The 22,924-nt window shown below is 42.3% G+C and overlaps 1 protein-coding gene across 2 annotated transcripts in view; it reads right to left on the bottom strand.

The window, feature by feature from the left end:
- The window catches only part of zfpm2a (zinc finger protein, FOG family member 2a), a 117,392-nt gene extending 94,836 nt beyond the window's left edge, over positions 1–22,556 (bottom strand). Inside the window, exon 1 of one of the 2 annotated variants that reach the window (XM_071469597.1) lies at positions 22,166–22,556. In XM_071469597.1, coding sequence (XP_071325698.1) covers positions 22,166–22,205 — 40 coding nt within the window. In that variant the 5' untranslated portion in view covers positions 22,206–22,556. The remainder of the gene's footprint in view (positions 1–22,165) is intronic. The other variant, XM_071469598.1, reaches the window with a different exon arrangement.
- Positions 22,557–22,924: the final 368 nt, after the last annotated feature.

Here is a 22,924-nt window from a genome sequence, read left to right as displayed (position 1 = left end):
TACAAATGAGGGGATTATCATGACAACAAACCGCAGCTCGACACACTGCATACCCTAAAGATATTCTGGCATTGCCCCTTATTATCAGCAATGTCCCACACAGATAGCCGGTGATGACACTCGGAGCCAGGCAGCCAAAAATCGAAAGGAACAGGAGTCGTTATGTGTCAGAATCCCAAATAAAATTTCAAATCAGGTTTACAAAGTAACTTCTTCCTATCAGCATCAACTTTGCCGTCATGATAATACGCTTACGCAGTTTCACAGTTACAACTTAGGATTTGGCAGTTGAGCAGCTTCTTAGCATCTTCATTTACACCCATGTAATACTCAAGTCCACAGAGAATAACTCAATCGTAAAGAATACCAAAATATCACAAGCAAATTACTAGTGCTCTGAGAGGAAGCTTGGGAGGAACAAAGACAGGCAGCCATAATTATATCCTGGCGTGTATAGCATGTCAATCGGCCACCTTCGTTCTGGAGGGCATTCCCCTGGGCCCCTCAGGCATCAAAATGATGTCCAAATTATTTTGTGCTCTATTGCAGCATGGCGCGATTATCATATTTACTGGTGGTGCATTATGACAACATTGATGTTTACACCTGTCTCTCTGAGAAGGCAAGGTTTACACTCGGTAATTTAGCAAATGTACAGTATGCATATGAGCTTGTTGGCAGGGATTTAAATTAGGTCAGAAATGGAATATATCAATAGCAACCCATATGTGCATCTTTCTTTTTCTTTTTTTTTCCTCCCTCCCCTCCCCAGCCTTCTTTGCTCAGAAGCTTGGCGATGAAGCAGCTTGACGACTGCAGAAGTGTGATATGTGCAAATCACATTTGCAGATGAGCTTGAAACTCCTTTTAATATTCAGATATCAGACATCCTGCACTGAGAAGCCCGCTAAGACGCGATTCGGGGGAGAAAAGCAAGATCCGCGTCATTAAGGGAATCGTTAGAGGCTCGGTTTACATTTTACATATTTCACAAAAATGTACAACCAAGTAAAAACATCACCAGTTATCTGTGATAACAATGCAAATTTTTGTCAGGGAGCGCATGAAGATTCTGTCAAAATCCAAAGTCGCTCAGGTCTTTCTTTTCTCTTTTTTTCCTCTCTGGCTTAACACCCTCAGCTTATTGGCGCTTTGATTTCTTTCATATTTTTTCCCTGAGAAGTCACACAGGCTTGTGGAGTCAAAGACAGTGAAAGGTATGTTTGCCACGAAGCACGGGAACACGTGTCCCCATAGCCTGCCAATAGCTCATCAAACACACAGGCCTGTGGATGGACGCAAGCCCGGCTGGCGTTTAGGACGTCTAAACAGCATCCGCTCTGCCACACACACCATCCCTGACTCCTGTCTGGTAGCTTCAGTCAGAGCCACAAAGAACAGCCCCGTTTCCTGACCATTTTCAGCACACAAACGCAGCGCGATGACAACAACGCCACCACAAGGTAGCATTTTTGTTGGTTGTACCTGCTCCTTTGTGGCGTACAGTAGTGCTCTGACAATAATTTCGCTGCTTTACAGCCTCAACTTTTTCATTGGATGACAGAACATAGCCCCTGCAATTTCCCCCTACCTCCTTCATTTCCCCGTGTCTTAGCCCTGCACCAAATTTGTCTCTGTGCCATTTTAATTACAGCCAAGGCAATCTTTATGGTGGTATTCTGCGAGAACACCAATCTGCAAAAAAGGTGATAAGTAGAGCCGCCACCCAGCTTTGGTATCAGTAATAAACAGACACTTAATTGAATAATTTGACCTAAGAGGCTGATCCTGGGAAATAGCATGTTGGAAAAATTATTTTGAATATTGAAGACAGTTCAGTGTTTTGCATGACGCCTGCAGTAGGAGAACACACAGTGGATTTGGCTGGTTGCCCGCCAACTCGCCAATGTGGGCCATGGTGAGTCTTTACAGAACAGATAAGTGAGCCTTTGGTATCCTGGAAGCACTCAGATGTGTGTGTGTGCGTGTGTGTGTGTGTGTTTTGAAGCGGTGGTGGTGGTGGTGACATATGTATGTACGAGTCAGGCGTGTGCGTGTATGTGTCCGATATGTATGGGGGATGGGAGGGGGCGGAGTGTGAAGTGTGCCCACTTGAGGTCCATCTCCAGCTAGCAGCAGCCACATGGGCACATCCCCCTACATCCCTCTGCCCCTAACCCACACACACACACACACACACAGCAGCTTTCCGCAGAGCCTTAGAGACAATGACTCGCGGGCCCTTCCTGTTTAAGGATAGCTGTCAGAGGATGATGGCTCCGATTCAACACTGCAGCAGGTTTGCACAGAGCTCCCTGATAAAACGGAAAAAAGCAAAAGCCTCCACTCTCCTCTCTCTCCTCTCTCTCTCTCTTGCTCTCTTTCTCTGTCTCTTTCTTTCTCTCACTCTCTCCATCACTCTCCCTCTCCCTCCACAGTTCAACACTGATTTGACTGCTAGCATAATTTTGCAGAGGAGACTATTTGCAGATGCAGCAGAGTTATCAATCCGAACAGACACACAATCCGGGTCCAATGTCACTTCTCCTCATTATGTTAATGGTTAATACATGCAAATGAAAACATTCCGGCAATTTGATTTCTTTGAAGATAGTTTGCATATTGTCTTAGCCATAATGATGGTACACTTTCTCCCCAGCTTCGATTTATGCAAGGCTAGTTAGTTCATTTTTATCAGCTCTGAGTTCATTTCTAGGGCTACTGGAATGTGTTTTCCCCTTCCCCTCACTATTTAACTAATTAGGATTCAGGTACCATAAGCAGATTTTTCACGCTATTGGTGTTTTTCTTAATTAAGAAACAAATGAATTCTCCCCAGCAAAATAGATGGAACAACGGGATAGGGTGCCAGGGGCCAGATGCGGCGCTTCTTAATTAGAAGTCACTCCATTGTCTGAGGTTTTTTAATGAAGCTCCAATCTAAATGGATATCAAAAAAGCTTCTAGTGAAGAAAAAAAAAAAAAAACACACACACACACACACACACGTACACACACGCACACACACACCGGCCATTTAAAATAATAAGGAAATAAAGATAATGAAAGACAAAAGATATGTACTGGCAGCCCTGGCTCACACCTCCAGTTCAGTGCATGCAGTGCTCTCGTCACCTCTGGATGAGCCCTATTAAAACAGCTCGATCCCTCGCCTGCCCCTGCCTGCCTGCAGCCATGTCTAATGTTCTGCCAAGCCAACAGTGAAACACTCTCTTTTCAACTTCTCATCAAAGGTGGAAGTTTCATTACCCCGTGGATGGTTATCATCTAACTATTTCTGAAAACTGTTGAGGCTGTCAACTTCCTGGTTTGGCTTGAATAACAGTGGAGGCTAGCAGAACCCACGCTCAACATATCAATGTCACTTGTGATAGGCTGACGTTTTGTGCAGGGAAGGCCGACGCAAAGTTTTCCAATTAGCTGGAGCAAATTGTCATCGGAACACAATATGGAAGATAGAGACAGTGGTGTGCAATTAGATTTTGAGCACCTGCGATGTACATACACTGTAAAAACTGATGGAACAAAAGAAAGGCTTTTGTTTTGAAGTTAATTTGCAGGGTTGTTTTTTTTTTTTCCTGTTAAGCCCAATCGTCTCGGTCAGCCTCGATGTTGCTGCTGTGCTGGTGACTGAAGGCGATAACATCGGGGCTGTTTCTGACTGAAATAAAACCCGTGGCATGCCCATATGTGCTGCCAACACCATCAGTTCTTCTTCAGACGGCATGGCTTAGGAGCTCCCAGAGGATGGGCCAGTGCCCACTGATACGGGCCCAGCAACCGTCTTGTCCAGGCCAAGTATCCCTGCGCCCAGGGGCTGTGCCATCAATGCCATGACTTGTGCCAGACTGGATCCCACCCAGCAATCCATTTCAAAGGCTTTTTTTTTTTTTTACGGATCAGGTATGCAGTGTGATTTTCTTTTCCCTTTGTAATGTGCCGTGTCAAAGGCGAGCTAGGCTGACTTTAAAGTCATATACTAGTTTTTTCCGCCTTTCATTTGGGATGGAGACATAATTGATTTCTGACTTTCCAAATGTCAAGTTGGAAGAGATTAGGAAAAAAAAGTCAATCAGCAATATGGGCATGTTTATTTGGATGTTATTTAGTATTTTGGGCTGTTATTTATGCGTAAGTGAGAAAATACTTCAGTATCTATATCATCTAAATTATTCTGAGGGGAATTTGACTTTTATGGAGCAACACCTTCTTGAGCAATGAATTCAGTAAGAGCTAGATACAATATTCGGAGTCTAAATAAGCAAAAAACATTAATAGTTCATCACTTCATCACTTACTCAAGCAGAATATTTGAGTGAAATACAATTTACTGATAAATTCCTCCAGGTTCATGGAGTGAAAAACAAGATTTTTCTTTCTTTTTTTTTTTTTCAAAAAAAGAAGTAACTTTCTTAATAAAAAGTCACATTTTTAAACACCTCCATTTATCCACAAATTACCATAATCCTCTGGATGTTCACTCATGTGCTCTCTCTCTCATTTAGAGCATTACTTGTTTATTTATATCTGTGAATGAGATTAGAGGGGAAGATTACTTAGCGCAGACACATGAATAGCGATCAAAGACTGGAGGATAATGTAAGTCTTTCAGTGATTGCTCAGCTCTTTTCAAATCTACCGGTGGTGTATTAGAACAATACAAGTGGCTGTGCTCCATATAGTGTGACAACAATAATACAAAATCCTCAGGGAGTGAACTGCATGTAAACACTCCAGATCAACACACAGTACGCTGGCACAAAGTGTCCTCTAATGCAGCAAAAATTAGCTTTGATCCTGATGAGGGCACGGCAAAGGAGCAATCAGTTCAGTCAAATGGCATCACTTGTCGAACACACGTAAATGCAGGTTGAGAAAGGTCTGGTTGTGTATCTGTGCAAAGCAATACCTTTTACACATAGGCTGCAGCTCAGCTGGGGAACATCAGCCACGAGTAAACAAGCTACATTATGTCCCTCTGATTATTCAAAACAAATGAATAAAACAGATGATTTATGAAGGCTGTTATGATCGCTGAATTGTCTGAGGAAGCACTGGTCCGGCCAATTATTGGTGGCAGGACGGAAAAACCTGTGACTCCGATATACATGACAAATGAAGGAGAGACAGCACAGCAAAACACCAACAAATGAATCTTAAAAATGCACACATGTATGCAATCGCAAAAAAAAAAAAAAAAAAAAAAAGGACCAACAGCATCAGCTTGCAGTTTTGACAAACAAACTTTGCAGGCAGAATTTATTTCAAGCTGCAAATGAAGGGACGGATCAGAGGACCAGTTGGCTAATTATTTATCCTGCTGGCTTTATGGCTCTCATTAATTTCCCCCTTCTCTCTCTTTACCTTCCATTGAAAGTCTGAAGTCAACCTGCATCTGGTGCTGATAACGCCGGGGTCTCAGCAGCCTCCCAGCCTCCCCTCTAACCCACCCACACGCACCTCCACAAGAGAAAAGGAGCAGCTTTCATACACACCCACTGGATAATGCCATTCGAATTAGCATTCCATGCCTCAAATCCACAAAGATGTGCTCACTCGAGTAGGAAACATACAGTACAGTATTCTGGGGAAGGGCTGAGTTGCATCTCTTAATTCAGGGGGTTAATGGCAGGAATCTTGTACTGTATGTCACAAGGCAAAGACGGTACTACAGAGAAGAAGCACAGGATGGGAGGATTAGAAGGATAGATTGAAACGTATGAGCTGAGCTTTGAATCTTGTACTTTTTGAGCACCGCCTGAAACGTTCCCATAGCACCAAGTATTGAAAGTTGGCACTGAACGCTTGGACAGACTCTTAGTAATGTGGCCTTATTCCTTGATCAGATTTTCCCCTATTGAAATAATGAATTATGATAATTTAGCTACTTTGAGTTAAGGAAAAATTAATAACTGATGCATTTGAAAGGTTTGACTTTAAATTAAAAAAATATTTTATATTCCTCAAAAAAGGTCTAAAAAGTGTATTGGCATTTGTAAAGAACAATTACCCAGCCCTATTAAAAAAGGACATGAAATTAAAGGGTAATTAATGAGGGAAGTTGGATTTCTGTTTAGTGAATTTGGTTTTCTGAATATGTCTGGCACTGGCTTCTTCTTCCTCTTCTTCCTCTCAGCCTCTCTGTCTCCCTCTCCTTCACCCTCTGTCACTCTCTCAGGGTTGGGAGGTTGACTGAGATTGGCCCATTCTTGATGCTTTGGTGAGATCGCACCCCAGCAGGTCTGGGCTGAGGCTGATCTGCCACTCCCTAACAGTCCAATCTGGCTTCCTGCACCCTCCACCCTCTCCGTCCAACTTCCCCATCACTGCCCGACACCTCCTCCTCCTCCTCCTCCTCCTCTTCCTCCTCCTCCACCTGGAACGTTCACCCCACAACAACAATGAGTGCCAACCCCTCACATGGAAGGACCTCATTGTCAATCCACAGACGAACCAAGCGCCCAATTTGAGCCATTCCTTCCCAGGAGTGAACTGATAGACTCCACACTGGTCACACTTTCAAACGCAGCAGAGAGACACAGTGGGTGAGAATTGCTAAAAAGCAAATATTGTCGACTTCTGCTGACTTCAAACGGCAGTCAGGTGGCAGAGACTACCTAGGCAGTAAAGAAGCTGCATTACACACAACACGAGAGAAAAGGCCTAAAGAACTCTTGGTGATTCCTTTCATGTTTGTCTTTACAGGAAACCCAGAGCGTTTCTCTTCTTCTATGCAAAGGAAAGTAAACATGGCACCCTCTGCAGGCTCATGAAATTGAACAGTTCTGAGCATAATGGCCAGTCCTTTCTTTCTTGTGTTTTAGAATTAGATATGTTAGCTCTACAGCAGTTTTGGCATTTTCTATATTTCTTTTTAAACGCTTCAAAGATGAATTAGCATTTAAGTCATGATACGTATTGCATGCCAAATCTGTCGCCATTCATGTGCCAGTCCAGAAAACTGTCTTTGAAGTCCTCAGACTGAACTTTTGTACAAACAGTTCAACAAGACACATGTGCAGGTCAGTGAATCAATGAGCGCGCGCACACGTGCAAACACAAACGCACAAACTTAATGGGCAGAGAAAAGTTAACCCAGTTCAGTTCTGTTTCAGTCTCCACAGTGACCCGGTGATGCTCTCTTGCAGTCTTATTGGACTATCAGTGCTCGGGTCATGGGCCTGGCCAGTCAAGATAAAAGAAACCCTGATGAAATGAAGCATGTGGGAGCAGAGAGGGCTGCTCTCTCCTGATGGAAGAAACCCATTCACTGTGAGAGGTGAGCCTGTAACAGAGTCGCAGTGACCTGACTGACCTGCCTCACTGCTTGAACTCCACAGCACTCTGTTTAGAGAGGAGGTGACAGACAATAGGTTTCTGCTCATGCAGGTGTTTGGCAGCCAAAACTAATAAATTAATGTGACAATAGTTTGTGGATTTTGTACATTTTAATATTTTTCTGTAAATATTTATACAACTACTTTCTTTGTACATTGGAAACACTATATTTAACCATTGAAATGAATAAATAAAGTGTAGCAGACATCAAAGAAATGTCTGCAGTGACGGAACACAACTTGTGGTGTGTTCAAGTACTTAAGTAAATTTGACTTTTACTTACACTTTACCTACGATTATTATTACTATTACTAATTCAGTTCACTACTTTGATATACTTAGGGAAGTAGTGTACATTTTGGTCATTTACAAAAGTTATATTAATGTGACAAATGAAGTTACCAGTTAGTTAGAATTTGCAGTATAAATTACAGTATAAATGTGAAGTGTTATTATAGATTCATTTATGCAGCACTGTACAGTGCCATGGTCATATTGTCTTATTTGGGCTGGCATAAGTACACTTCTTTACTATTGACTCTACTCACCACACCTGCCTATATTTTACTGGTGATACTTTTGATTTGTATTTACTTGTAATGGAGTATATTTACTTTATTTTAATGGCACTTAACCTAATTTCTCTAGACACCTACATAAACATGACATTTCTGTGAGCTGCAGACCACATGACTAAACTCACTTCTATGTCAGACTGATAGCTGATCGAAGCTCCTATTAGCTGATTTGAGTGAATAAGTTATAAACTTATTGACTGGTGAATTCATTCAGCCATTCACATGTTTGGCCTTCACCAGCCACGCCGCTCACTCAGCACAAACCAAACATCCACCTGTGTCTTTGCTGCGTCTGACAGTGACATTCTGAATATTCAGGCAAAGTAAGGGCGTTTTTCAATATTCCACGCCATTTGATTGGGCCGATGACACAAATCGTTATTTACCACTCTCAGATCAGAGACACGCACTGTGTCGCTATCATTGAGCTGGTCAATATACATCACTTCGCCCCCAAAGGATTACACCTCTTATCTGAAATGATATTCAATAAAGTATGACTGCAGAAATACAGAGTGGAGTGTTCTTGCTTGGATCTGGCTTATGCTGTGAAAAAAAAAACACTTTATTGGAATTAAGATCCAAGTCAAGATTACCTGAGGAAACAGCAGTTAGATTTCTGTTCCAGTGCCATGTCTTACACTTTATTCTCTGCTGCGTGGGGACTACACCACAGTGCACTGTTCCCCACAAGCCATGGGGGTGTAATAGGATGCCTTTGTGAAATATAGAGAGACGCCCCAGCACCTTGCACAGATCATAGCATGGGCTAGGTTTGGTGAGCCTAGCTGGAGTATCTATTTGTGTGTGTGTGTGTGTTTGAGGCAGGGACAGGGAAACTGCTGTGTATGCCTGACTAATATGGCCTCGGTGAAATGCCCCGCAATTGGAAAAAGTCAGTGAGGCAATAGCAAAACTTTCCCCAGGTCCCTCTCTGATGCTCCACAAACCCGCAACATCATCAAGGTGGATAGGATGATATCACTCACTCATTTGTGCTGCCTAATTAGCTGCTGCAACTTCCCTCCCCACCGCTGCGCCATCCATTCAGAGCGTGGAGCAAAGCAACCGTCACTAACTACAGTGGGATGAAGTGAACTCCACTGCTGCCACCGTGTTAAACTTTTACTGAATGTGGTCTGGAGCAGTAGCTCGGTGGTGTTTTTCTTAAACAAAGTCATCTTTTTATACTCTCGCTGTCATTAACTTCCCTGCATGTGTTGTATATAAAGTGGGTTTCAAAGTTAAATGTTCACCCGGAGACTGAAATAACTCCTGTCATTATACATTCTCTTTTTGTTTTCTGTGTTTTCTTTTCCCCTGACATCAAATCCCACACACACACAACCAGCCCCCACCCACCCACCCACCCGCTCCGAGCCAAAGCCCCAGCCCTGCACTGTATAGCTTTTCTTTCCTTGTCGGGAATTTGATAAAGCCTTTAGTGAGTGTGGTTAGAGCACTTAGGCTGAGGATCTGATGAGAAGTGTGGGGTCTGTCACACACAAAAACACACAGTGTAAGTACATTCTAATTAGCTGATGTATGCAGGACCTCATCCATGTTGGAGGGGTATCAAAAAGCAATCAACGCCCCATCCCTGATGAGCTCAGAGAGACACAGAGATTCACATTGTCTATGGAAAGATGATGTGTGGCTGGACCTCGACTCGGCTTTCCAAACCACCATAATGCCATGCAATCACAAGACATTATGCACAGATCTGAACCCCAAAGCCACAGGATAGTGAAAAAAAGTGAAGGGAATATTGAGTTCATAATTCAAAAGCCTGATTATGATGGCCGCTCTTGTGAAAAGCTGCTGTGGAGAGCCAGAAGTGGGAGAATTGGCCTGCGAGTGCCACAAAATCAGGTTATAAATGCAGAGGAGAAACATGTTTAAAAAACTGTCATGATCAAGAGCAATACAGTGCAGATAGCAGAGAAATCAGCAGAGTTAAGATGACAACTCGTTGCCATGGAAAACTGAAAAAATTAAGTCAGCAGCGAGTGTATGGGGGGAATTCATGAAAGTGATTCTTCTCAGTGGAGGGAAATCAAATAGAAATACAATATCAGCCACAGCAGAACTCCTCGGTATCAGCATGAAATGGTGAAAAAAAATGAAATATCCTAAACATATGATCTAGGATTTTGTCACCCATTCATAATCTAATTTGACCTGAGGCCATACAGCCGATTCGTTTCAGTAAAGACCATAGGTGTTTTAGCTGCAGGCTCCAATAGAGAGAGGCATGTGTGTCACACAAAGACCATCGGTTAGCGACGTACCGAAAGGGACTCTGTATCACCATCTTATCTTCAAAGGACTGGGCAGGGGCTCAGGGGAGCTGTGCCACCGCCTCGCCTCCACACAGACACACACAGAGGGGGGATTTGGACCTGCAAGCAGGAACCAGAGATCTCTCGGCCAGCACCCAGGCCTGGACCCTCCTCCAACTCGCCCGCGGAGAACAGGCAGGGTTCCTGCACACGCGGCACGACATCAGTGAGCTGGTCCCCCCTCCCCCCCACCACCACCACCACCACCACCCTCCTCCTCCTCCTCCTCTTCCTCCTCTCTCTCCTCCCCTGCAAACCATCTCTGCCGACTGCCTGCCCATTCGCTTCCTGGCCTCAGCTTGACGGAGGGGATGGGATCTGAACTCAACTTAGACACAGAGTTTCCACATTTCACAGATGGCTGGGAGAGGCTTTGCATGGAGGTGAGGAAACAGAGAGAGAGAGAGAAAAGAGAGAGAAAGAGAGAAAGAGAGAGAGAGAGAGAGAGCCTCATCGCCGGCGCCGAAGCAGGGCCGATTTCACACCGTGGTAGAGTGCGCTAAAGCAGGCCGCCGTTAATCCACTCACTGAGGGGAAGGCCTGGAGCTATTCCGCCGCCCGACCACCATCTCCCTCCACAAAGCCATAAATGGTGCATTATACAACTGGGCTTCAGAGACACTGCTGATATGCTGATAGGTGGCGGACAAAGACCAAAGCAACCACAGGAGCGGAGCCACATACAGGACTGAGGGCCTTAGCACAGGAGCAGAACCGCACACGTGTATTCAGGCATGATCTCTCAAACGCTGTACCTGCTGAGGTGTGGACTGTTAGAGTGCTATATCTGCACCTCTGATCAGAGTTAGTTCAACCTCTGGATTCGGCCTCGAGACAGAGATGGACATGCACTAACACTCCCTCTTCTCCTGCTCTACAACAAAATAGCTTTTTTTCTTTTTCTTTCTCCCTACTGTGAATTCATATCTATAAAGTTACCAAAAGTCTTGAAGATGAGTCTTTGAACTTATGAAAGGCAATCATTTTGAATGAAAGGGGACAAGAAATATATAAACATGGGGGAATTTAAATAAATTGCCACAAAGAAAATCACGGAAAGGGCAGTGAATTATGTAATGATAAGACAGCCACCAGCCTAAGCCACAAAATGGGATGTTTTACATGAAACGAACAGCGGTCTAGATTAGAGAGCCATCCTGTTTAGACATGAGGCCAATTGAGTTGATATCACATGTAGAGAAAATTTGCAAGATAAGTGGGAACTATGAGAATTGTTATAATCCAACTGTAACAAAAAGCTGAAGTATATTGGCTTTTCCCCCCAGAAGCACTGCACGATAAACATCTTTGATGAAAGAAGTTCATTACTTGTGCACTGTGTAATGTAACATGCTGTATTATGAGTCTATGCCAACCTACAGTGAGGCAGTCTTCTAAATGAAGCCTCAGGCATTTAATGGACATCATTAGGTGAAAACATATAAGAGATAATTATGGTAATTACAAATCCCTTTTATTCGCCCTGAGTCTTTGACAAGAAGGTTGTCATATCAACCACTTCAAACAAACAAAGAGTTGTTGTCTCTTCCCCTAAATGATGTCCGGTTTCATTTGGATGGGAATTGTCTTCGGATTATCCTTTTTATTGTTCGGTTAGTGGCTCTGAATGGAGGCTACATTTCTTTCAATGAAAACTTGATTAAAACAAGATTCACAATAGTAGAATTTGACTTGCATTTGCATAGCCACTTCATTACAAGTGAGACCTTGATCTTGAAAGCAGCCCCATACAAAGCTAATGGACATGTCTGTTATGTCTATTAGAGATGGACCCTCACAGGAACCAAGGCCTTCTATTTAATATTATCACTACGGGCACCGAAGGCCTGTATTATTACATTTCAGCTCGGCAACAATCGCTAAAGGAACAAAATGACAAACACTGGCAATATTATGGCTGGTTCTGACCCAAAAAAAAAAATCCTCCAAGAGTTTGTTTTGGTTAAACCTAATTCAAGTGTTACTGTTATTGTGCCACACAGGGTCAAACCCAGAACAACCCTTATCACTTCATCTGAGTGAGACACGATCTAAGCAGCGCAAACAGATAAAAATGTTGTATGGAACATCTTAACGGAGCGACTGAGAGCAAGAGGCAAATGGTGAAAGACTTGGGTGTTTATTTACAATATGCATCCAATCATCCTTTGTCATAGTTCCATGTTCGTCTTTTTCCGAAACCACAGAGAGACACTCGCCGTGGAGATTCCATTTTTGGCCTCTTTGCTACACAAACTCATAATATGGTGCCATCTTATCAGATCCTGCTTACAATAACAGATTCACTGCGAGTCAAAGCTGTTGTTTAACTTATTCAATCCCATGGGAAAATTCAGTTCAAACAAGTCAGGAGACATCTGCCAGTCCACAGCAGCTTGATGATGTCAACGGTTCTCTGCTCGAACCAGATTCCTCCAGCACTTTCAATCATTCCTTGTGAGATTACTGCAATAGGATATTACTGTACAAACTATGACCATGTGTCCTGCTGCCACAAAGCTTAGCAACATATTACAGTTTGTCAAAGCAAGCTATTGCGAGGGAGAGATAGATACAGAGAGGAGGAGAGAAGCCATTGACCTTTGTGTCCTTCATATTTGCCTAGTTTCCCCTCAACCCCAATCTTAAGAGTGAAATCATCTGATCCCAAACTAACTGTCAACTGGCTTGTGATGGTGGCAAAGCCAGCAGACATCAATCAATCAGATTTTTCTCCTCGTCTATCAGAGGAGGCTTTTTTTTCCTGTTCTGCCCGGGCTTATCATCTGACCCAGTTGTTATCCTGTTTCTGAAGCTTAAAAAACTTGATTATGGTCAAATGTATGTCTCAGGGATTCACAGACACATCCCAGACTGAACCAGAGGCAACGGAAAAAACAACAACATATTATCAGTATTTCACCACAGAAATGAATGCAGGATGTAATGATTGTAGTTTTTTAAAATGAGCCTCTTAATTCTACACTCATGCTGGAACTGAGGAGGCTGAGGCAGATATCTTTGGTTTTCAGGAATGCATGAGTGCGTGAACCTAAGATAAAAATCCAATCTGATATCATAAGACAAAAAGGCATTTTAGTTGGCTACAGCACTTGCTCAATGTCAACAGTTTTTAGTAATTACTAGATAAGCATTCTCTGAAATACACAGAGAGAGAGAGAAAATTGGCTGATTCTGAAATAATGGTGGCTGCATTTCTCCCTGGATGTTTACTCTGTCACTTCACACAGCCTGCGTTGGGATAATAAGAAGCAGGAGACGTGGACTTTTTCGCAGCACGTCACTCCTTACGTCACCCCCTCCAATACTGCACACACGCTGTCTTATCTGATTTGCATAATTTACTCGAATATCATCGATCATCATCAACCTGCTCCGACTGGAGTACGGCTTCCATTGTGGCTATTTCTGTAGCAGTGCTCCCTGCTAATCGCGTGCAGGCAGATATGGCCTCTGATCACATGATGTGTAAGCTGTGCTGTCAACAGCTTTACCAGCTTTGCAATGGTGCAAATCAAAACACAACCTCTTTAAAGTATTAACATGTTTTGAAGTTTGTTTTATATTTTCAGCATATTTGACATAAATTGTTTATCTATTTACAAAGCTTTGTCATTAGTGATTTTCCACTGAACCCTTAAGATGCTGTGTGTTTTGTGCCATTTGTCTGCTGGAAAATGCTGATGTACAAATTGAACTGAAAAGCTTGTTACTTAATCCTCTGTTGCCACCTATTCCTTAACTATAGAGCCTGGTGCATTTCATCCCAATGCAAAGTTCTGCATCACGCTGCCCCCCACAAACACATCCCCCAGTAATTCCTGCCAAGCCAGAGATTTAGACTGAACAGCTATTAGGGCATCACTTTCTGATGTGCCAGCTTCTGGAACGGCTTCACATTATGTCCTTTTCCTAACACTTTTTTTTAAAATCACCATTTCATTTATTTAGTTATTTTAATTACTAAAATAATCTTTACATGATGAGGGTGAAGTCAAACTCCAAGCTTGGCCAATAATTCTACTGTATTGTGCTGACAACGTGATGATGCCTGCTGCAAAATGTGAGTCATATTTCCGAGGAGTCCCTTTCCTTCCTCTCATCCAAGATTCAGTCAAAACCCTAATATCAATTTTGACATATTCCATGAAAATGTTTTGATTAACTGTAGCTAATTAAATTGAAATAGACAAAAAGAATCTTAATACAGAAATAGAAGTTATTTGTGTCTGAGCAATGGAAGACTGACAGATTTCCATCCCTGGACTTTATTTCTAGAATATGGCAAGAGGCAAGTTCCTGTTGCAGGCACGGAGCTGTTTCTCTTCTGCACTATGGAAATGTCAAATCATCACACAAATGTGATGAACCCAATATCCATATCCATGATACATCAAAACCTTGGCATGGCACAAAAATAACTGCAATACCTCAGGAGCAACCTTAGAAATCCCCTTAATTGAGCAATATCTTCATTCCTGATCCATGTGCATCACCAAGGTGAAAAGGGACTGTGCAAGTTAAATGAAAGAAGAATTCATGATGTGTGGCGGCCTCTCTTACTCACCCTGGCTATTTCCCCTCTTGGCAGGGGCCAAATAGAGAATGTTAAATGAGGCAATTGTGTCCCGGAGGCAAAAAGAGGAAGAAAAAAAAAAAAAAAAAAAAAGCAGGCAGTGCCCCTGCTCTCCGCTCCAACCCTGAGGAGCATTCTGCAGCATGATGAGGTACATCCAAGCACCCAGGCCTGCCACTGCCCAAACAGCTCCAACCAGACCGAAGTTCCCATGAGAACAGGCTACTCCACCCTCTGCTCTGTACAATGCACATACAAAATGACCACTCATTAGACAAATTCCTAATCACGCTGCACAATGCACAAAAAAACATGCAGGTGGAAAAATGTAGGCTGTCTGGAAGAATATTGGCTAAAATAAAAATGGTGTGAATTTTAGCCACATTTCAATACACTCATTCAGATACGACAACTATCATTCATTTTTATGGGCTAGTGTGGAAAGTAACTAAGTACATATACTCAAGTAGTGTATTTACTGTATTCACATTTAAGGCTACTTAATACTTTTAATTTACTAGAGGGGAATATTGACTGTTTACCCCTTTTACTTTTATGTAACAGCTGTAAACACTAACTACTTATTTTTCATATTATGATTTTACACAAAATGTCTTAAACAGTGTTATATTCTAAATAATATGAGTGTGATCATCACTATGTTGACCACCTACAATGGTAAAATGCTACTTGGATGAATAAGCATGAGTCAGTTATACTAATATGACATGATAATTATTTAGACTGAGTACATTTTCTTCCTTGTTGTCACAGTTGTGTACTTCATTAAAATTTTTAATGCAGGACTGTTACTTGTTATGAAATACTGTGGTTTTTCTACTTTTACTTAAGTCAATGATCTGAATACTTATCCCACCACTGGTTAGTGGTCCAAACTGATGTGTAAATTTGTCTGGTTCTGTCCAGTCAACAGCCCAAAACCAAAACAAATTCAGTTTACTATCAAAGAAAAAACTGAAACCAGAGAATTCATATTTAAAAAATGCACTAAAGATAAATCAGTCATCAACATTTTTGACAATGGACTTTCAGTTGATTGATTAATCCATAGTGGACTGGCCATTTCAGCCCTACACAATATAAAGAATCTCCATAAACATTAAGTTGCAGGCTACAGTGTGGCTGAGGCCTGGAGAAATACCAGGATGTAGAGTGTGCTCTGTTAACATGCTATGACGGCGGCTGCAGGAAACTGATCTCCCCTGCAGTCCCACATTGTCAGCTATACAGACATACTCCACGGTGACACCTCTGATAATCAAAGCTTTGTCTGGGTCTTAAAAGGACGTACTTGAACAACAGCGAGACCAGAGGCCCTCTTTGCTGTAATGGCCTTTGGACATCAATATTTAAATCTTACATCTCTGTTGTGATTAGAATGCTGCCTTTCTCTGTTTTTTTTCACCCCCTCTCTCCTGAAACAACAAGGTGGGGGTGAAAAAAGGCTTAAATCGATGATCTTTGAGTCTAAACTAGATTCCTAAGCAGTTTGCCACTCTCAGCAGCAAGATAAGATAAACTCTCTTTGACCTAAGAGATGAAGTTGCCATGACGATCAGGGAGTCCACTTTCTCTATTGATATTTTGCTGATGTAACAACAAATGGAACTAGATCCCGCTCTTGATAATGGTGATTAATTAATACCGATATTGATCCCTACAAGCAAGAGACAAGGCTATTAACTTAAAGCAGACTGAAAGTCAATTGTTACCCGGGGGCTCAGTGGGCATCATTGATATAAAATCTAACTAAACAGAGAGGAATATGGCTGGGGACAGATGTGTAAAATTAAAAAGGAAATACACATGAACGCAGTCAGTAGCTATGAGCAGAATTTGTTTTTGATCTACACGTATTTCTAAAATTAACATTTTGTTCACACAGACGACAGTTACAGTGCCTGAATGAAAACACACAATGGTGACAGCTTGAACCAGCGGTTATTGGAATAATAGCAGTGGAATTCAGGAAAGAGGAAGATAAAGAGGAAGCTGCGTGAGGAAGTGACCTCCACCTTTGCAGCCACCCTGCCCACATTTCACACTGCTGTCCAGGCACTGCGAGCCACAGCGACAGAGAGGGGCAGGATTAGGCTCCGTCAGTCCATCGGCTGCCAACCCTAGCTCATCACACACATCACACAGCACAGTTTTCAACAAAGGAAACAGCAGCTGCTATACATTCCTCTCCCTATAGCAGCAAAGCCTGTGATATAAGCAGTAATAGTAGCACTACACAAGCACAAAGCATTTCATGATTCAAAAAAAAAAAAAAAAAACATTTTACTTTAGACAGAACAGAAAAAAAACATTACAAGGAGATGACATTCATCTGCATTGTTGTTTTGTGTCAAAAGTGAGGAGGCAATTGGGGATCCTTCAGCTAAGACGAGGCAACGGCACAAGCTGTTATTGGCAGGGAACAGATGTTTGAGGGAAAGTTGGCATTCAACAACCATTCTTCTTCTGACAGAAATCAACAAGAGAAACACAAGAGACACGGCGTGATTGTCACCCAATGAAAGAGAGACCCTTAAATATACAGGGGTAGGCTGGCATGCAAACATTTTTTTTTGATTTTACACCCCCAAAACATCTGACTGCTGGAGTTGCCAGCGTTTGTGGGCCAAGGGTGAAATGCAGTGTATATGATTTCCCCAGCATCAGCACTCTTTCCATATACAAGACAAACAAAGCTGAGCTAAGTTGTAGGAAATATGGATAAGGAGTCTGTTCCCTGAGAAAAAAAAAACAAAACAAAACAAAAAAAAACACATCAAGCTAACAGCTCTGATCCCTCTGCTAAAAAACATAGCCACATGCTCATCGCACAAACTGTACATGCACAAATGTATACACAAACAAACATACAGACAAATTCAGATACAGGATTTTGGCAGTCAATTCAGTAAACACTCCCCTTATCCCTTACTACTGTAATCTGCCTCTGATAAATGCCCCTCAAAGATAGAAATGTCACCTGATATGATAAACAGTGTTCTGACGTTACATAAAGTGTCCTTATGCTAAGGAGTTGGAGAGATTAACTGTAGAGCAGAGATGGAAAAAAAAAAAGGTCTCTACGATAAAAAGCAGATTTTTAGCTTGAGCAAAAATCTTGGCTGCAGTTCAGTTCCAAACTGGCGCCTTATTATTATTATTATAATCCAAGGGTTGCATGCACAATACATTGGATTTAAGCTAACTTAAAGGTCAGTGCATTCTGTAGCAGGAAACAATTACAACCAAATAACACCCAGGCAGCTGCATTAAAATGTTTTTCCTCAGCATCAAATTCCTCAAAGGCCATAATATGAAATAAATCAGTGAGACAATGCATCTACGGAAATGGGATGGAAATAGCAACATTTACCACAACATCACTAGCCCCTGTTCCAACTACTTCCACAAGGTATTATGGGTAAAAATAAAAAAAAAAGGGCATTACTGTACACTGCAGTGGAGCAGCTTTACAGATGTGAGATCACTATCACGTGAAGTAGATTAGGTATTTTGACAGTGTGACACAGTGGTGAGCTCTGGGGACTTGAGCACTTGCCGCTCGGTGCTATACAAACTTACAGTAAGAGAGCAGCATGATCACTACAGTACGGTGCTGGATTCTGGTTGGACAGTGTCGAGGGGAAGAGGCAAAGGAAGCAACATGAATTCTCAGACGGTCCATATGGTGAAGACAACAGTAAAGGGGAGAACACTAAGTCAGTTTAATAAGCACATTTGACATTAGATGTCTGCACATGGCCTCAGAGGGCTGCTTCAATATGTTCCCATAAACACTGGTGGAGGCACGCTCCCTACATCATCCAGATTCCCCTTTATGCCGTGAAACTTTGGGGGGCAATTTTACAGAAAAATTACTCTGAGGGTCCTGGTTTCAATTCAGCCTGTTCATATCTTTCCTTCCTATTAAGCATCAAAATGTTCTCCTCTCAGTACGAATAGAGGTATGGACACCACCAGCAGCCAGGGAGAGGCGTAGAGGGGGGGGGGGTTTAGAAGGAGGAGGAGGAGGAGGACAGGGAGGAGAGGAGGGAGGGAGAAGAGAGGATAGAGGGAGCTTGGTGGAATTCACACATCATATTACAGCAGCTAATCGCAATCCGCAGAGCATCAGCGATATTTTCATCATTCCTGTCAAATTCTACTGACCTGCCTTGGAACAGCTAACAATCTGGGCAATTTATTGGCATATTGGCATGGGGTGATAAGGCTAAAAACAACAGCAGCTAGCAGCTGGCCCTGGGAGATGAGCTGATAACACTGATATGTGCTCCCACACAAAACACCTCCACCACTATCTCCTCTTTCTATCAAACTCTTATTACAATAAAAGTGTATAGGGGTTTTTTGCTTTCTTCGAAAAGCAACAAGGGGAGGGGGATACAGGAGGTGGGCAGGAATATATATTTATATATATAAAAAAAAAATCAGATGTAACGTTTCACAGAAAAAAAACAAGAGGGGAAAATACATAATTTATCACTGTATTATCGGGATATCCAGGCAGCCTAATCAAGGAGCACTGAGTGACTATTTTTTGCCTTATCATCCAAAGTGGTGGAAACGGAGAAGGAATTATCAGCCAGCTGCAGATTGCTGGGCTGGAATTTTAATGGTAATAATCGGGTTTCTGATGGTATATCTTCTCTGCTTATCTTTCCCATTATCTGGCCTTATCTCCCCAGTCATCGGAGCAAATTAATGGTGCTCTTTCAGCATCGCCTTTTTATCACCGCTCAGAGAGCACCCAAGGGGAAAGAATAAGCAAAATATTAAAATACTGCATAAATCACAATTTTAGATAACGGTCCAATGTATGCAGGGAAGGGGGGGGGGGGGGGGGGGGGGCTGCGCCCAACAACCTTTTTGTCCTTTAGAATGACTGTCTGTGCTGACTTTCTGTGCAGTGCCTCCTCGGCCTTTTTCCCGAGGAGGCACTGCAGAAGAGAGGATCTAGGCTCCCCGTGACCTTTCTGTTTCTAACTAGAGCTTGATTATACAGTGTCGCTGCACACCGGCTCAGTATTAACAAGATCTTACACATGACATACTAATTCACACAAGGCCAGGTCACAATGACGAAAGCGTAACACAAACGTTAGACGTTCCTTTGCTCAACAACAAAATTTGGATGCTACAATGGGATTGGTGGAAGGATGCGTGGGCCTATCACGTCACGTCGTGTCGTGTTTCTTTGTTGATTAGAAGTGGCTGCGGGTTTACGATGGATGCCAGAAAAAAAAAAACACAAATATGAACTCAAACATTGTTTAAATAAGAGGATGTTTCTTCAAAATAATTATTCCTCTTAGAGTTTGAGGGAACTATATACACCAAGGTTTTCTATACTGTATGAAAAATAAGCGGATTTATTCATAAAACATTTTGAACAATAAAGTTTTCCAGTAAAAACTAAGATATTTAAAATGTTAGACTGGTTGTTTTTTAAGTAATTGAAGACACTAATTATTTTCATTAATTTTCAGAGAAATAAAATGTACAGTACAGATTTTAAAATGCTTGTAAGTACTAATTTTCTATACCTAAAAAATCCAGGTTCCAAACATCAAAAATGCCTTAAAAACTTGAAAAACTTTTTACGACCAATAAATATTCAAAAAGTGAACAGTTACAGTTATGTATGAAATAAAACAACGTGACAATAAGTCTCCTCTGCGGCTCAATCTGCCATATACAAATGCAATAAAAAGCGCTGTTGTATACCAACACATGGCCTCATGAATTCATGCATGTGAGCTCACACACACATGCGAACACACACACCTACACATGCATGCACGCACACACAAGAATGTTACCCTAGTTCCGCATTTTCGTGAAGCACATATAAACAGTGTGACTGTGACTTCCTGCAAACCGCTGCATTCTGATATTTGATATTTTGACCCCAAACTAACTACAGTCTGCTTTCTACAGCAGCATCACACAGTGGACAAACAGAAAGCACACACTGTACTCACACACACACACACACACACACACAAACACACACACACACATTCACACACACACACACACACACACACACACACACACACACACTCAAATATCAGCTGTGTGTTTATGTCCATGTGTATGAGTATGTGTATGTGTGTGGGTGTGTGTGTGTGTGTGTGTGTACAAATCCCCACATATGATCTACAGGCGTTTTAAAATGATTAAAATTATTAAAAGTTGCGTTAAAACCTGTATTGAAAAAAATATTCAATTTAACCAAAATTCAGAAATGTGAATATGACACACTTTTGAATTAATGCAGGCCACGAGGTTACACTTCATTAAAATACCCCTGCATTAAAAAAAAACAAACGAATAACTCCGGTCTATATTTCTGTGGAAAGCAGTTTAAATGTTCATCTAAATTTGAAAAGCAAATATGTGGGAAGTGTGTTGCTGAGAGGGAAGGTGAACTCTGTCCCCAGAGCAAAGGTACACTTCAGTTCAATTAAAATTAAAAGATGCCACAACTGTCTCTGCTCTTTTACTGCAGCAGCAGGAGGTGCAACTATCAATCCTTATTTATAATCCACTGTTTATGGGCTACACTGTGAAGTTTGGAAAAGTGTGTGTGCATGCATTTACGTACACACACCTGCAAGTCAGTGTGTGTGGGAAACAGCGAAAAAATGAAGAGTGTGTGGAGGAGTTGGAGTGTGTGTGTGTGTGTGTCTGTGTGTGTGAGAGAGAGAGACACGTGTGTGTCTATGTGTTACAAATAAAAACATTTAATAGCAAAACAACACAACAACATGTCGGCCTTTTAAACCAGCCTCATGATGCAGCTTCATTATTTATTACCGGCCTATGATTTATAATTAACGCTGATTAATTGGCACAAAAAGCTGTAGAGGGGAAGAGTCTGCACGTCCAGTCAAAGTGATGCACTGATACACAATTTTGGATGGAAACTACAATAGCGTCACATCACACACACAAACCAAATAACTTCATTTTGCTACAACTTGGCAGCAGCGGGGAAACTTTCCAGCCAGCAGCACCGTGGGATTTGGATTCTACATCACATCTTCAAAAAACACCACATAGGTGCGGAGGGAGACTGGAGCGTGTGGACCGTGACAGGCAACACATGAGTGGCGAGAGCTGAGCTGCTGAATCGGCGTCAGTGTGGTCACTATCATTACACTATTCTGCAAACTCGAATAAGCTTGGAAACGCGGTGTAGCGGCGAGACAACATTAAAAACAAACAAACAAACAAAAACTTACGTTTGATCTGCCTGGGGTTGCTCTGCTTCCTTCGGGACATGCCTGCTGTGCGGCTGGTCAGTGAATCCAGGTGTAGTACTGACAGATCGATAGGTTTTGGTTCATCCAAGCAGCCGGTTTTAGGGTTTTTGTCTGATGGAAATTGAGAAAGAAAAAGAAGAAGAAGGGGGCACCAGTACTTTTTACGCACAAGTCTATCGTTCCGTCTGTCTTTCCTTTATCTTTCTCGTCTCTCTGGCTCTGGCTCTGGCTTTCTCTCTCTCTCTCTCTTTCTCCCTCTCACACACACATACACACCCTCTCTCTCTCTCTCTCTCTCTCTCTCTCTCTCTTTCTCAGCACCGTTCTCCGTGATGAGGCTGCACTTCGACGCGATCCGCACGGACTGACTGGGGAGGTGAAAGCGTTTCGCGCTTTTGTTTGAAGATAAGGTTTGTTCCTCCCCGGGTACCGTAGCCGCGGCTTCGTGAACTTCACTTGATCCACAATTACTTTAACTCCCACTAATTAATTAGCGTCGCCCTTAATTAGCGCCTGTGTTTTGGGGTAAATATCAACAGAGATGGAGACGAAACTGAACTCCAGCCGTGATCTTCACCAAGTATCACAGAGACAAAATAAACGAACGCTTTTATTTCAGGTCAGCTGTATTTCACACCCTTTCCTTTATGACTCTGCTGCCATCAGATTAGTGCTGCTTCAAAATCATCTACATTTTTAATGTGAAACATGTCGGGGAAAAAAGGGAGGGGGTGTTTA

Source organism: Trachinotus anak, unplaced genomic scaffold (genome assembly GCF_046630095.1).
Source record: "Trachinotus anak isolate AG129_WGS33_773 ecotype Australia unplaced genomic scaffold, CSIRO_AGI_Tana_v1 ptg000032l, whole genome shotgun sequence".
Taxonomy (NCBI): Eukaryota; Metazoa; Chordata; class Actinopteri; order Carangiformes; family Carangidae; genus Trachinotus; species Trachinotus anak.
This window is presented reverse-complemented; position numbering and strand designations above follow the sequence as displayed.